The sequence below is a fragment of the Haliotis rufescens genome, unplaced genomic scaffold, assembly GCF_023055435.1.
Source record: "Haliotis rufescens isolate VD_foot unplaced genomic scaffold, xgHalRufe1.0.p SCAF_4, whole genome shotgun sequence".
In the NCBI taxonomy this organism is placed as follows: domain Eukaryota; kingdom Metazoa; phylum Mollusca; class Gastropoda; order Lepetellida; family Haliotidae; genus Haliotis; species Haliotis rufescens.
Window position 1 is genome coordinate 53,011,118 of NW_025964112.1, and position 16,963 is coordinate 53,028,080.

General features: G+C 42.7%; 1 protein-coding gene across 1 annotated transcript; it reads right to left on the reverse strand.

Moving 5' to 3' along the window:
• Positions 1 to 1,787: 1,787 nt before the first annotated feature.
• Positions 1,788 to 12,422, reverse strand: LOC124110987 (39S ribosomal protein L10, mitochondrial-like). Its single transcript, XM_046470514.2, has 5 exons — positions 12,383 to 12,422; positions 10,435 to 10,622; positions 8,190 to 8,362; positions 5,930 to 6,066; positions 1,788 to 2,683 (listed from the first exon to the last, which is right to left on the reverse strand). Exons 1-5 carry the CDS (start codon positions 12,402 to 12,404, stop codon positions 2,472 to 2,474), a joined length of 732 nt encoding a protein of 243 aa, XP_046326470.2. The 5' UTR covers positions 12,405 to 12,422; the 3' UTR covers positions 1,788 to 2,471.
• Between the last annotated feature and the right edge of the window lie 4,541 nt (positions 12,423 to 16,963).

Consider the following 16,963-nt stretch of genomic DNA (forward strand, 5'->3'; position numbering starts at 1 on the left):
AAACCCACCATCACGGGTATGGTGCTGACAAACCTAGAAACATAATCAGGTGAACCGGAATTCAAACCCATAATCATAGGTTTCTGGCATGTCCAAGGGACGCAACCCTGCACAGCAAATCGGGGTGCCTTAGGCAACTGGGCCACCCGCGCCCCTGGTCAAACCATGACTGCTTACTATAGTAATATGAAAGAATTGGTTGTCCTTCACTTATTTTGAGTAGTACATTTAAGCCCTAATTCAAGGTTTTGTGTGTGAATATTGTTTTACACCACATTTAGACATTTTCCAGCTATTTCACAGCAACATGTAAACTATCAAGGCTAGGGAAGGCAAACCACTGGTTGATACAAAGAGCAACAATGTATGATGTAATGCTATGATGATGAGAAAATTGGTCACAACATACATGTTGATCATCCCAAATTATTATTATCATCATCCTGAAGGCCCAGTTAGATTCCCCAGGGGATACATTGTGTGAAGCCAGTCCAGTTTCAACCCTGCCGAACTAGACTAGAACTGCAGAGTTATATTTTAGCTGGACTAATGAGTCTGTGCATAGTCCAATCAAAATCACATAACAAAATAGCCATCCAGTTCGTAAACATGGGCACAACCTGCAGATTTCAGTGGATTGCAGGATTTGCAAAGCAAATCTTTTCATGTTTTAATCAACTTGCTAAAGTGTGCTACAATCCACATTGACAGGGTGAATGTGAGGCAGGGAATGTGAAACTTTTCTTTCAACTTGATCAGATCATCTTGACTGGGCATAACCAATTGTTTGAAGCAAATGCAAGTGATATATGAGAGGTGGAATCTGATTGGCGATAGGAGGGACGTAGTAGGGAGGTGAGGTGAGGTGAGATGAAATTGGGTTTAACGTCGCGTCCAAGATTATTTCACTTATATAGCGACGTGCATGTACGTGTATGTGTTTGTGTGGCTGCTTGTACTAGTGCTAGCTCACTGAGATACCATGCCGCAGTTTAACATGAATACCCCACTCAGACACAGTATACTGACTCCGAGCCGACCAGTCCTTGTTTTAGCCCTTTAATGCCGAGCGCCAGACAGGGTAACAACAAGTACCATCTTTTAACGTCTTTTGGTATGACGTGGCCGGGGATCGAACCCCGGACCTTACGCTCTCCGGGCGGACGCTCTACCACTAGACCACGGAGGCGGTCTCGTAGAAGGGACATAGAAGGGACATATTATTACCTATGAAAGCCAAAATATCTGGGTTCATGTGCCCTAGGGTCATATCACGTCACAAGACAACAGTGTATTGTGTTAGTCATCCAGACGGCATTGTTGACTTAATTCAAATCTCATTGTGACATGAGGTCGGAATGACATCACACTAGAAACAATGTCAAAGCTGAAGATTAAAGACGTCATTCGACAAATTGTGGTTCTGCTGTTGTTTCGACTTGCTGTCCTTATAGGTTAACACTAAAATTTATCTCTGTATGTAGACATCTTCTTCGGTAATAAATAGAACATTATATTCGTGTTCATGTCATACTATGTTTACGACACGTGCCTAAACAAACCTAAACACGCTCTCGTTCGGGGAAATACCGGAATTTAGACACTCATGTCATAAACAAAGTATGACATGAACACTCATATAATATCCTCTCTATATCCACTGGTTGTGCAATAATCAAGCCATGACATTCTCCCCCGATGTTCACGTTCTGGGGTGTTTACATCACACATCACCTGACCCACCTTGTACGTCTTGTAAGCTATGTGAAACAGAAGACAAAAAATAATTCCGTGTCATATTTATTTACAACCAAGCACTCGACAACAATTTAATAGTACATTTTACAGCTATTCCTTAAAAGACATGTAACTCTTCCCACATCTTGGCCTCGAAAATTAATTGCTTTGGAAACTCTCTTCAGGTAGATATCACCAGTGACATCACACAACTGGTGTTATTCTTGGTGTCAAAAGCTGCTGATACTTGTAAATACGTGTTGAATGAAAGAGTAACAAAATTCTTATGAGACCATTTTGCATCCAATTCTGACACTAACATTTTCTACTTCTTCACAGATGTCGTGGACAGTTTGAGTGCTGGATGAAATTAGCTTGTGTTTCTTAATTTTAACAACCTTCAAACCACAGGCCAATGTGAAAGAAAAAAACATGGATACCCTTAAACTGAGATTTTATAAGGCCGAAAGTTGTAATGTTGATGAACCTTTAACAGGTTTAGCACTTCAAACTTTTATTCTTATTTATTTCATACTTTTATTAGTTTATTTATAAATAAATAAGCACTCTGTAACAGGTCATATTTCTCTGTGACTTTTCCATGTCCATCGCTCACAAGAATTGCCAACGAGACAAACCCTTTGTAACCATGGTAACAGTTTCCTGCAGAAAACCGCCATCATGAAGACTTTCTTTTATTATGGTAATACACAAACACTACAAATCATGATACTCTATGAATTATTGTCTTTTTCTTGATGATCCTTGATGTACTGTTCTAAATTCCTTGAGAGTTTTTCTTGATGGTTTCCTAGCAACGAATGTGTCTTGGTAGCACCCATGTTTAACAGTGTGACTAGCTGTCCTCTGGTGACATCTAGGGGTGGCAGTTTCGAGTATCTTATTAACGCCTCTTTGCTCAATATGTAGTTGTCCACAACACCACCTGAATCACAAGCAGAACATGGATAGTGAAGGAAATGTCTGTTGAAATACATAAAATGGGTGCGACTCCACTAGACCACGGGGGCGGCCCCACTAGACCACGGAGGCGGCCCCACTAGACCACGGAGGCGGCCCCACAAGAGCACGGAGGCGACCCCACTAGACCACGGGGGCGTTCCCACTAGACCACGGAGGTGGCCCCACTAGACCACGGAGGCGGCCCCACTAGACCACGGAGGCGTTCCCACTAGACCACGGAGGCGGTCCCACTAGACCACGGAGGCGGCCCCACTAGACCACGGAGGCGGCCCCACTAGACCATGGAGGCGGCCCCACAAGAGCACGGAGGCGACCCCACTAGACCACGGGGGCGTTCCCACTAGACCACGGGGGCGTTCCCACTAGACCACGGGGGCGGCCCCACTAGACCACTAGACCACAAAGGTGGCCCCACTAGACCACGGAGGCGGTCCCACTAGACCACGGAGGCGGCCCCACTAGACCACAGAGGCAATCCCCACTAGACCACGGAGGCGACCCCACTAGACCACGGGGGCGTTCCCACTAGACCACGGAGGTGGCCCCACTAGACCACGGAGGCGGCCCCACTAGACTACGGAGGCGTTCCCACTAGACCAGGGAGGTGTTCCCACTAGACCACGGAGGCGGTCCCACTAGACCACGGAGGCGTCCCCGCTAGACCACGGAGGCGGCCCCACTAGACCATGGAGGCGGCCCCACAAGAGCACGGAGGCGACCCCACTAGACCACGGGGGCGTTCCCACTAGACCACGGGGGCGTTCCCACTAGACCACGGGGGCGGCCCCACTAGACCACTAGACCACGGAGGTGGCCCCACTAGACCACGGAGGCGGTCCCACTAGACCACGGAGGCGGCCCCACTAGACCACAGAGGCAATCCCCACTAGACCACGGAGGCGGCCCCACTAGACCACGGAGGCGGTCCCACTAGACCACGGAGGCGGCCCCACTAGACCACGGAGGCAATCCCCACTAGACCACGGAGGCGGTCCCACTAGACCATTGAGGCGGTCCCACTAGACCACGGAGGCGGCCCCACTAGACAACGGAGGCAATCCCCACTAGACCACGGAGGCGGCCCCACTAGACCACGGAGGCGGCCCCACTAGACCACGGAGGCGGCCCCACAAGAGCACGGAGGCGACCCCACTAGACCACGGGGGCGTTCCCACTGGACCACGGAGGTGGCCCCACTAGACCACGGAGGCGGCCCCACTAGACCACGAAGGCGTTCCCACTAGACCACGGAGGCGGTCCCACTAGACCACGGGGCGGCCCCACTAGACCACGGAGGTGGCCCCACTATACCACGGGGGCGTTCCCACTAGACCATGGGGGCGTTCCCACTAGACCACGGAGGCGTTCCCACTAGACCACAGGGGCGTTCCCACTAGACCACTAGACCACGGAGGGGGTCCAACTAGACCACGGAGGCGGTCCCACTAGACCACGGAGGCGGTCCCACTAGACCACGGAGGCGGCCCCACTAGACCACAGAGGCAATCCCCACTAGACCACGGAGGCGGTCCCACTAGACCACGGAGGCGGCCCCGCTAGACCACGGAGGCGGTCCCACTAGACCACGTAGGCGGTCCCACTAGACCACGGAGGCGGCCCCACTAGACCACGGAGGCAATCCCCACTAGACCACGGAGGTGGCCCCACTAGACCACGGAGGTGGCCCCACTAGACCACGGAGGCAGCCCCACAAGAGCATGGAGGGGGCCCCACTAGACCATGGGGGCGTTCCCACTAGACCATGGGGGCGTTCCCACTAGACCAGGGAGGCGTTCCCACTAGACCATGGGGGCGTTCCCACTAGACCATGGGGGCATTCCCACTAGACCCCAGGGGTGTTCCCACTAGACCACGGAGGCGGTCCAACTAGACCACGGAGGCGGTCCCACTAGACCACGGAGGCGGTCCCACTAGACCACGGAGGCGACCCCACTAGACCACAGAGGCAATCCCCACTAGACCACGGAGGCGGCCCCACTAGACCACGGAGGCAGCCCCATGAGAGCACGGAGGCGGCCCCACTAGACCACGGAGGTTGCCCCACTAGACCACGGAGGCAGCCCCACTACACCACGGAGGCGGCCCCACTAGACCACGGAGGCAGCCCCATAAGAGCACCGAGGCGGCCCCACTAGACCACGGGGGCGTTCCCACTAGACCATGGGGGCGTTCCCACTAGACCACGGGGGCGTTCCCACTAGACCACGGGGGCGTTCCCACTAGACCACTAGACCACAGAGGCGGTCCCACTAGACCACGGAGGCAGTCCCACTAGACCACGGAGGCGGCCCCACTAGACCACAGAGGCAATCCCCACTAGACCACGGAGGCGGCCCCACTAGACCACGGAGGCGGCCCCGCTAGACCACGGAGGCGGCCCCACTAGACCACGGAGGCGGCCCCACTAGACCACGGAGGCAATCCCCACTAGACCACGAAGGCGGCCCCACTAGACCATAGAGGCGGCCCCACTAGACCACGGAGGCAACCACTAGACCACGGAGGCGGCCCCACTAGACCATGGAGGCGGCCCCACTAGACCACGGAGGTGGCCCCACTAGACCACGGAGGCGTTCCCACTAGACCATGGAGGTGGTCCTGTGAGGAGAAGATGCTGTTTACTGACACTGATGGCAGAGCAGGACAAGATGATTATGACAGAAGCTCATTTGACTTTTAGTCAGGTAAACTAAAGTTTAAAAAAATAATAGTCTCGGTTCTCAGGCACATCCTGCTTCATCATAAAGTTTGCCACACGTTTCGTTTTTATTTTCATTTTAATAAACAAACAATTAAATATTCATAGTCCAATGGTAGTCAAATACTGTATTCCAGTATTTTACCTTATCAGGGAATTTATGAAGGGAGGCCCTTTCCCAGGTTGATTGAACTGTTTGTTTGGTTACCCCCACCCCACCACCCCAAAAAAACCCATTGCCTGAGAACCAATTCTTTTATTTTTTTTAAGCCTAAAATAACAGTCACAAATATTTGTCTTGCTACCTTGTTATATAAAAAGTCATTACTTCTTATGATCCAAATTCATTTGCTGTACAGAGTTATAGCCCTTACCTGTGTTAGGATATGCTGACTGTGGATTTGTATCTTAGATTCACTGGTAATAATAATCAAGACTGAATAAGTCTGTGACAGGGTAACTTGTGATTTGACCATCAGCACAGCTTACCTAGTATGTGGAGTTGGGGAACCCGTCTTGTAATTTTGACCATATCAGCAAGTTGAGAATCCTCACCAACGATAAAGAGATTGTGACAGATGAGAAAAGGGAAGAGATTGGTCAGTCTTGTGTCCATCACTGCTGGCCTGGGGACAATAAAATTATATCAAATATACATCAGACATGCAGACCATAGTTCCAGTGAGTGAGTGAGTATGGTTTTTACACCGCTTTTAGCAATATTCCAGCTATATCACGGTGGGGGACACCAGAAATGGGCTTCACACATTGTACCCATGTCAGGAATCGAACCCGGGTCTTCGGTGTGACGAGCAAACGCTTTAACCACTTGGCCACCCGACCGCCCCAGACCATAGCTCGAGATAAGCAGAGTGTCAATATTAGATCATACAAAATGGATGATAAAATTATATCAAATATACACCTGTAGTGTTTCCCCAGGATAAAAGAGGGCAGGGTGACAGAATTTCAAAAAGAGCAGCCAACAGATTTCCAGGTACAATGTTATGTCATTTGGGCATATGGTTATTAAAGGCCAAAAGAACACTTGATTTCAACAAATAATAAAATAATGTTTACATTGCTAATTCGTGAAATTTCATTATGCATTAGTTGGAACATTTTGAAATTCAACCAAATTATGTGTATACATAGTGTTTGAACCAAAAAAAATGAAACAAAATGGCAGACATTTCTGCTTGTGCAACCTATTTGAAAGTGATGTATATTGGTTAAAATACCTGATTAATAAGCCTGTTTATATAAACAAACTAATGCAATACAATTTATATTGTTATGGGGGCGGTGTGTCCCCCTGCCGTGATATTGCTGGAATATTGCTAAAAGCGGCGTAAAACCATACTCACTCACTTATATTGTTATGAAAGCAAAACATAGTCATCTGTTGTTGCTGTGTGCAATACAACAAGATTGTTTTTGTTATCAAGAAATTATCAGCACATCGTGCCCGACCTCGCGAAGAAATCTATAGTCGTCAACACTTCCTGGCTTCAGATCTCGTAGCTTCTTCCCTTTTCTGCATGGTCCTTTCTTTGGTTGGCATTGTGAAATAAAACTCAAAATGGGGAGAGTAAGCCATAGGTTTAATTCTAATTCTGATTTCATAATTGTTATCAAAATAATTTTCCCATTGCAAAGGGAGGCAACTCTATTTGTTTGTAAAATCTGGACAAAATGGCAAATGTCAGAAAAGGTAGGGCAGGCCAAAACTAAGGGCAGGGCGCCTGAAAAAAGGGCAGGGCACAAAATTAAAAGGGCAAAGATCCATCCCCTGCTAAAAATACCCAGGGTAAACACTAACCTGTACATATCACAGATCACTTTGAATACAACGGATAGACTTACAGCAACGACAAAAATCATGTCTTAACTACTTAACTACTTAACTACTTAACTAACTATTTGAACCAAAAGAAACTTGTATGGCTACTTGTTGTGTATTTGTGTTTGCTATATGACCGCGGTCTGTAAATAATCGAGTCTGGGCCTGACAATCCAGTGATTGACATCATGAGCATCGATCTACGCTATTGGGATACAATGACATGCATCAACCAAGACAGGGAGCATGACCACCCGATCCTGTTAGTCGCCTCTTACGACAAGCATAGTCACCTTTTACGGCAAGCATGGGTTGCTGAAGATCTATTCTGTAGTTGTCGCAGTTTTCAGTTCATATGCGTACAACAATACTGTAACTCAAACACAGTAATCATTGTAATCACGGTCATAGAGATCTCATAGTGATGCTAGCAGTAGTAGTTCCAGAGTACAGAAATCTTTCAGTCACAAATTAACATTGTAGTTATTGTAATATTCCAGAACGTAACCATGACAACCAGCAGTGAGTGAATCAGTTGGGTTTAACACAGGTTTGAATAGCATTCCAGTTATACCACTGTTTGTCGGTTTCATGTGGGAGAAAAGTCCGAAGTGATGCAGGTTTCAGACATTTACCACTTTGGTGACCCATGAGCAAGGGTATAGTGCTGACAAACCTAGAAACATAATTGGCGAACCAGGATTTGAACCCACAATCATAGGTTTCTGGCCTGCCCAAGGGACATAACTCTACACATCTAATTGCATCACATTAGACGGTTCGGCCACCCATGCCCCTGTAAATGATAGTGACGCTAGTAGTTGCAGAGAAGAAAAATCTTCCAGTCCTTAATTAACATTGTAGTTAATGTAATATTCCAGAATGTAACCATGACAACCAACATACCTCATTAACTTGTTGCTGTAGTGAAGAAGATCCATGCCAGCTTCTCTAAACCTATTTCGGATCTCTCTTTTGTCATTTTCAGACATCGGCAGTGGTTGGCATACTATAACCATATTGTGGTCTTCAAACATTTTCTTGCATTGCCGTATGAGGAACTTCTCGTAAGTCCCAGGCTGAAAGTAGGACCATAGTCATGTCAACTGCGGTGTTACTCAAGATCAAGGATGTGTCATGTGATTAGTCATACATCTTCCCGAGGCAAGGGTATTAACTTACAGGGATTTGAGCAGGTTTTCCCGAAAAAAGAGGAAGAGTCTAGGGGGTCTGGGGGCATGCCCCCCCCAGAAATTTTTGAAACATTTGATTGCATTTTAAGCAATTTCGTGCAGTTTGGACAACATTCACACCAAGAAATGTAAAAAGTAAAATTTCGAAGTTAAATCAGTACTTTTAAAAAATCCGGCATAGCTTCCGCGCACCTGGCTACCCGCCAGGTCTGGGAGCAATACTGCCATAAACTTCAACCCCCATCCCGCAGACACAAGGACAACTGTCACAAGCGTGCAATGTCTGACCCTTTCCCCATGTTGAAGCAAATTTAAAAAAAAATTACCTTGTACTTACCTTTTGTTGAAAAAAACAAAACTCCATTGCAAACATAAGACATTAATACAACATATATCCCCATGTTATGGGTTTTTGGACGCTGAAGAAACATTCATAGTTTTCTCGCTAATCACATGAACAACTGTAAAACATCTCATTCACTTACAGGCTTAAAGACAACTTTATCTTAAAAACAAGCCATCATCTGACTCTGAGAATTTACAATTTCTGTGTGACGCCACACCCCACGTTGTAGTGCAAGTATTCGTGATAGAAAACGTATGATGTCCGAAACACCTATACTGCTGAAAGCTCTGATCGAAAACAGGACAATCCGCGACGATTGTCCGGTTTTCGATCATATTTTTCGGAGTGTTTTTTTTAAAATCTTTGATAATATTTTTTCGCGGAAGATGATTTTCCCCGAGGACTACTGTTTTAAAAAACGCGATTTACCGCGTTTCCGCGGAGATTTCACATCCCTGAACTTACTATAAGCATAACAGTCCAGTTTCCCACCTTGCAGAACTAGGCTTGAATTCCGGAGTTTCAGCTTGGCTGGACTGACGAGTCTACACATAGTCCAATCAAAATCGCTCAATGAACCAGATATCCGGTTCGTAAATGACATGAATTTCAACATGCAGATTTCGGTCGGCTGCAGGATTTCCAAAGCATGTGTACCCCCCAACTGGGTGTTGACAGATATTTTGCAAATTTTTTCATGTTTGTAATCAAGGTGCTCAAGTGATTTGATGCACTTTGCTCGGTAAGACCAATTTTAGAACAACATAAATCTTGATTATCAATCATATCGTCTTGACTGGGAGACGCCATTTTGTTTGAAGCAAATGCAAGTGATATGAGAGATCTGAGGAATCTGATTAGTCAATATGAAGGACATAGAAGGGACATAACTCATAATAGCCACTCGTGGTGATACGATGGAGCCTGAAAATTCAAGCCTAGTTTGGCAAGGGTGGAAACTGGACTTTTATAGTCAGTTAACACCCTTGCCTCGGGAAGATGACTGTATATGTTATCATTAGAATCATGTTCATAATGTCAATCACTGGATTGTCTGGTCCAGACTCGATTACTTACAGACTGCTGTTAAATAGCTGGAATATTGCTGAGTCCAGCATTAAACAAACAAACATATTGTGTTAGTTTGTTGTTTAATGCCACACTCAGCAATATTTCGGCTATATGACGACGACCTGTAAATAATCGAGCCTGAATCAGACGAATCAAATGATTGACACTGTAAACAACACTTTCATGGTCTAGAAGAGAGCGGAGGGTCCGGGGTTTGATCCCCTGCAGCGTCATACCAAAAGGTGTTAAAAGATGGTACTTGTTGTTACCCTGTCTGGCACTCAGCATTAAGGGACTAAAACAAGTATTGGTCGGCTCAGAGTCAATATACTGTGTCTGAGTGGGGTATTCATGTTAAACCGCGGCATGGTATCTCAGTCTGCTGGCACTATAAAATCTGCTTCAGTCCGGACTAGTACAAGCAGACACACACACGCATGCATGCACTTCGCTATAAGTGCAATAATCTTGGAGGCGACATTAAACCCCATTCACCTCACCAAAACAACAACACTTGCTTCAATCATGCAACTTTTAGTACCTGTTCATCCTTTCCTGGGTGAGTTTGCTTATCCTTTACAGATTGTTGTTGTTGTAGTTCAGGAAGCAGAATTGGTTGAGTAATGGCTTCAAACAAACGGCGCTCTCTTGTAGAAGGTCGAGGTTTCTGTATGTTAGGTCTGCGATATCGAACCTGTGACAGATGGATCTGTGTTGTGGCTAGCAGACCTGCAAACATGACAAATTAGAAAATGAACATGATGGTTGCAAACCCGATAAACAGCGGTTGAAATTGGCACTAGTCCTATAGTCCTTGCCAAATTGTCCAATAGCTAAGGTATTATAAGGACAAGTAGAAATTTGCTCTTTTTAAGGGTTTAGCTATATCATTATAAGGACTAGTGGATGAAAACTGTTGGTTTCTGATGCTGATTAAGCATCAGTAGAAGTGATTTTGTTTTTCTCTGTCTGCTGCAATCATGGCAATAGTTATGACATTTTTCAATATTTGATTTTTTACATTATTTTGAATGCATGATGAAGTTGTATGTACTAGTATTACAAGTGAACATGTGCAAGCAAAATTAGGCATTGGAAAATCATTTATAAAGTTGTTTTAAAAACTCATAAAGTCGAAAGGAAGCAAACATTGTAATATTTTTTTTAAATTTTGTAAAATGCATGTAAATACATTTTAAATTTGTATTTGACTAAACAACACCTTTCCACACATCGATCTTTGAAAGCACTCACTACCACTAAGCTCTATTTAATATACTGTATCACTAATCCCTGTGTTATGTGTAGATTGTCATCTTTTCTTGATGTCATCAAACTGGGTACAGCAAGATTATCATGATTATGTACATATGTTCCTCTATGTTACACAGCAATACCAGTGTCCCCGTTTACTGGTAATAACATTATTTTTACCGGCAAAATTAGGCTTCGACTAGTAATTCATGTGAGTGCCAGTCCCTGTAGACCCGAAAATAAAGTGCCGCACAAATCATTGTTGTTGAACAAAACACCGCAATATTCTTATAACATTTTTTCGAATGAAGTCATCTTGTCTGTTACCATCGGGGTTTCCCCTTGTCTATTTATAGTGCAAGGTTATAACATTTTGCTTTGCTTCGAGGTTAAATATCTGATTGTAGCGACAGTCCCCAAATATTGAAAAAAAAAAGGAAGAGAAAATTGTGACTGAAATTTGTGTGAATAATGTGTTGATCTAACTAAGTTACGAGATGACCTCATTGCATTGAACATGATGTTGAAAGAACTAAAACCAAGTAATTTTCATATGTTTTTTTATTTGTTGAAAGTTGGGACTGTCAAAATTTAGGGGGGACTGGTAATTTTTAGAGTGACTAGTTCACCAGTACTGGCAGTTTCAAAAGCCTGCAGGAACACTGTACACATCATTAATTTATGTAAAATCATGACAGTCATCAGAGATTTGAGATTCTATTCATTCAGACTAGTTAATGCATCAATTTTTCAACTTTGATAAATTGATGGGACCAGGGTGCAACCTGGTTTTGTCTGGTGCAACTAGGTCTTCATGTCCTTAAATCGAGCCCTGTTGTAGGATTAAGCAAATGCCTAAGGTATCACATCTGAGGTGGAAGTCACAGACTTGCCACGGACCGGTATGACCATTGACATGACTGATGGCAGGGTAGATTAGCATCAACACTGGGGTAGACTGATTTATTTGTTTGTAGCAATGTACCACAATCTACCCATGAAAGCAAATACAAAATGACTTAACGAATGTCTGACCTAAAAAAATGACAGCAATAGTGAGATCAAACAAACACATTGAGTCAATGACAGTTGCACTGATTTGCACATCGGTGGCTTTCAAAACAGCCTTTGCTTCGAACGAAGAAAATAACACAATTAAGGGGACAAACATCCAGGGGGGAATATCATGTACAGTTACAAGCATTCACAAACTGAAGAAGATATAAGACTCTCACATCGTCTCATGTGGGCTGCCATATTGAATTACTGTACCACAAATAGATCTTCTTAATGTCGTAAAAAAATGGAAATCTTTCACAATTTTGAAATCATATAGTTTCCTCAATGATAGACGACATATGGAAGGAGTCGACAGTCAATCGGAAAAGAATGCGTAGGTATTATATACTATTTTGTTCTATACCACGTGTACGACATAGGCATAATCATACTACTACATTTACAACTAATTACAAACACTTTGTATTCTAGACGTCAGTTGGTATGATGTTGTTTCCACTTTCTTTTTACCGTTTATTTCACATACTCTAAAATATCCGAAGTCGTCTTCCTTCGTATGATCTACTTCAACTAACCCCCCTTACCTGGTTTACTGTCTATTTTGAGTGTGTGTGGTTCAGAAACCAGTAAAAACGGCGCAGTCGATTTGAAAATCAGAATGAAAAATAAAACAAGTTTCTTAGTTTTATCAGAGACAATATAATAGATTATATGGTCCCTGGTTTTTTACTCATTATATATTCATTAACCTTTTTACATAAGTTACCGTATTCGACGTATTAAATGCCCCGCTCTAATTAGCGCCCACGGCGACATTCCCTAAGATATTGGCTAGTGAACAATCCCAGTTAGCAACCCTTCCGATTGATCAATGTACACAAGACTTATTTATTCGCGTATAATACGCACTCGTGTGTTATATGCACCCTTAATTTTGGGCATTTGATTCTGGGGAAAATATATCTGTCGTACATAAAGATTTCAGGCTGTCAGTATAAACCACGAAATTTATCTTTCAACTCTGTTTTTTTCACCAAAATAATATTCTAATAAGAGCGCCTATTTCTAATTTTGAGAGCGCCCTGGGCGCTTATTACGTAGAATACGGTAAAAACACTTACACTACATAAATACATAAACATACATGGATATATTTTGCATATAACCATGAATGTACAAACACTTTTGTTGTCATATCTGATTTATTACACTGGCATTAAATTACTTATTGTGTTTCACAACCACTTAGTTCTATTTTATTATATTTAATAATCAAATTCTGATTTCAGGTAAGATCACGTGTTCTCTATGCTGGCTGTAAGAGGCGACTAACGGAATCGGGGGACCGGGCTCGGAGACTTGGTTGATGCATGTTATCGTATCTAAATTGCCTAGATCGATGCTCGTGATATCAATCACTGGATTGTCTGGCCCAGACTCGAATATTTCACAGACCGCCGCCATATAACTGGATGGAATATTGCTGAATGTATCGTCAAGAATCAACAAACATATTATATCTGATATTCATGTCTTTATTCTATTCCTTGTCCCAAAACGTCTACGACCAGTCTTCATGGCCTGTGTGCTCTACGTCTCAATCTCGAACCAATCTGATCAAGCAAACAAAAGCTTAAATTCATCTGGGAATTATGGTTAGTCGTAAACCTTTTCAAAATTCACTATAATGGCATTTCCAAAAACATAAACAAAAGTATAAACGTGACTACATTTGGGATTAGAGGGCAAATTTAAAGATTCTCGTAATGGCCGCGCCAACTCTGACGGCATCGACGTTACCGAGAGTATAACGAAGGTGTCACGCGCTGGGAAGGAGCTAGCGTGACAACAGGTATGGTGTTTTATTATCCTTCTGAAGGTTTGTAAATAATCGAGTCTGAGCCAGACAAACCAGTGATTGATATTATGAGCAACTATCCACGCCATCGGGAACGATGACACGTAGTCAACCAAGTCACCAAGCCTGACCACCCGATCCATTTAGTCGCCTCTTCCGACAAGCAAACGTTGCCAGGTGACTATATAAAAAATTATTCTAACCCGGAATCCCCACCCAAATTACTATATATTACAATTTAACAGTTAATTGTTTTATTGCCGAACTTTTCTGTCACTGATTTATTGAAGATAAAATTAGAAGACACACAAATTTGTCAACAAATAGCAAGTGATTCCTTGGGATTTCATTGGCTCACCAAGCAAATATGTTTGTGCTTATGTTTCCAAGAGACGAAACACGAGCGGACTACTATTTCCTGATTGGCTGTTTTTAGAATGGGCGGGGCTTTTGATGCAATATCGCCGCGCTGAATGCTGTCACAGATTTGGTGTCGTTAATGTTTTGTTTTGTTTGTTTGTTGTGTAACGCCGCACTCAGCTATGTGTCGGCAGTCTGTAAGTCATTCCACGAACATTGGGATACGATGACCTGCATCAACCAAGTCAGCGAGCCTGACCACCCGATCCCGTTAGTCGCCTCTTACATGCAAAGCCGCCTATTACGGCAATCATGGGTTGCTGAAGACCTATTCTACCACGGATCTTCACGGGTCGGTGTCGGTTTAAATAAACAGTGTGTGAAGTTATTATTGTTGACCTATCTTGTCCGATGCGCGGACTAACAGTGTGACCACTGTCTTTTACGTTTATACCCCCATAACCGCAAAACATATTGAAATAAATTCTTAAGTATCATTTATATTTGTTCACCAACCATTGATTCCGGCGATATCAAACCAAGACAAAGGTCGCCATTGTGGAGTCAAATTACAAGCGGGGTGGCTTTGTTCAAACTATAATTGTTCTGATTGTTGTAATTAGGTGATGTCCTATAACTTATTAATTATCATCATTAAATTCATATTTGAGATAGTCAGATTTATCAGACTAGACCCATGAATTTATTCTTCCCACTAATCATAGTGCGAGAAAACATGCAAGTTTATCCTTTATACAACATTCAACACCCTTTATAAAAAAAAACACATGTAAAAAAACTGCAAGTTGATTTTGATTTTATAACCAGTTAAACTTGATGACAAAACTGAAATATGAACAAGAAACATAGCTTAATAATCCCCGACAATACAGTGCATTATATCTTGATAAGTATTTATCACAACAGAACGATGATATGATACACTGGATAATCGATCGTGTTAGCTAATTAAAATAGAATTTATTTCAGTCTTATAAAGTTACTTTGTTTCGTGACCCGGGGTCATTTCAATGTAGGTGAAAACGTATTGAGTGACCGCTGGTACACAGAGACACGTAGCGTTATAGAGTGGAGTATGGCTTACATCTAGTCTCAGAAATGAACATATTTGACAGATTTGTTAAATTATCTTAATAAATATAATAAAAAGGAACCGAAACTCTCTTCATTTTCAGAAACTGCAGTATAAATCTAGACTTGTCCACTTTTATAGACTTGCATGTGCTGTATTGGATATATTTGTTTCAGGGTATGACATACTAAGTAGAATAGTTAAGTGTTGATTTGCGTCATACACATAAATAAAAAAATTTAAATAAAAATCGATGTACAATATGAAATAAGTGCGTCTAGCCAAAATGGACACAATAAAAGTCATAAAGTACGACATTTTCTTTAAGTGAATGGGTGAACGAACGAATAAGCGAAGAAATGAATGAAGCATTAATTCAATTTCATAAAACAAATTAAGAACTTTAAAGACAAAACAATATTATACTAATCAAAAGACAGTATCAAATTATAGATTAATTAGAGTGAATTATAGCTAGGTCTATTCATACATATAGGAATATTAAATTGGACAACCAAAATACGTTTTGAATAAATCGAATCAAACGTGCTTTCACTGTCAATTAACCGATACCAGTCCCTTTTTTAAAAATTGAACATACAGTAGGCTGTGCTATAATCATCTTTGAATTAAGTGAGTAACTACGGTGGCCCATACCCGCCACTGGTGAGATCATTTTTCACTGTATGCCTTTATATTTTATCTGGCGGTCGCCAGTACTTCCACTGGTGAGATAAAATATAGAGGTTTACAGGGTAAAATGATCTCACCAGTGGAAGAATCTTGCGACCGCCAGATAAAATATAGAGGCATACAGTGAAAAATGATCTCACAAGTGGCGGGTATGGGCCACCGTAAGTAACTGAATATTGCTTTACGCCGCTTGAACAATCTTGTAGCTATTGCGGCGAGATATGAATACGGACAGGGACACTTAAATTTTCGTCTTCATAATACATGTACCTATCTGATGATCGTCAAGAAAGATTTGGAAATATGTTTTGTTACACTAAAACTGTCGCGAGGACATTTCTTTCTGTTTGTTCAGAAAGAAGCAAACTCTGACAGGATGATAAAAAACCCGTCATATTGTTGTCGTTATTATCATTATTATTTAAAAAAATGATCATTATCAACTGGATGAATGATGAATAGGACCTTGCTTTCAAATAATATCATAAACATTACCCCCAAACCAAAATGAGCTGATCCACACCATGGTCTTTTTCGCATTTGGGTCACCAATCCCTTGTGATTAGTATAATTATTGAATATTGACATATTCAGACATGACACTGCATATTGTGGACCAACGAAGCAAACGAAGCTTCTGTGAAGAAATGAACTAGTGCGATGTTTGATTGTAGATGTTTGAAAAGTATTTGTTCATATTATCAGAAATGGACACCTGCACAAAACATATATGACTAGTAGTAGAGAATACAGTACAAGGAAACCGGAAATAAGATAATGCGTCTGCTCTAC

Bases quoted from the DNA above. Each gene is read 5' to 3' on its own strand.
- LOC124110987 (XM_046470514.2), bottom strand. From the start codon at position 12,404: ATGGCAGCCCACATGAGACGAT. The intron at 10,623-12,382 runs GTGAGAGTCTTA...TCATGTTTGCAG, and splicing joins GGCAGCCCACATGAGACGAT to GTCTGCTAGCCACAACACAG. The intron at 6,067-8,189 runs GTATGTTGGTTG...TATTGTCCCCAG, and splicing joins TACAGCAACAAGTTAATGAG to GCCAGCAGTGATGGACACAA.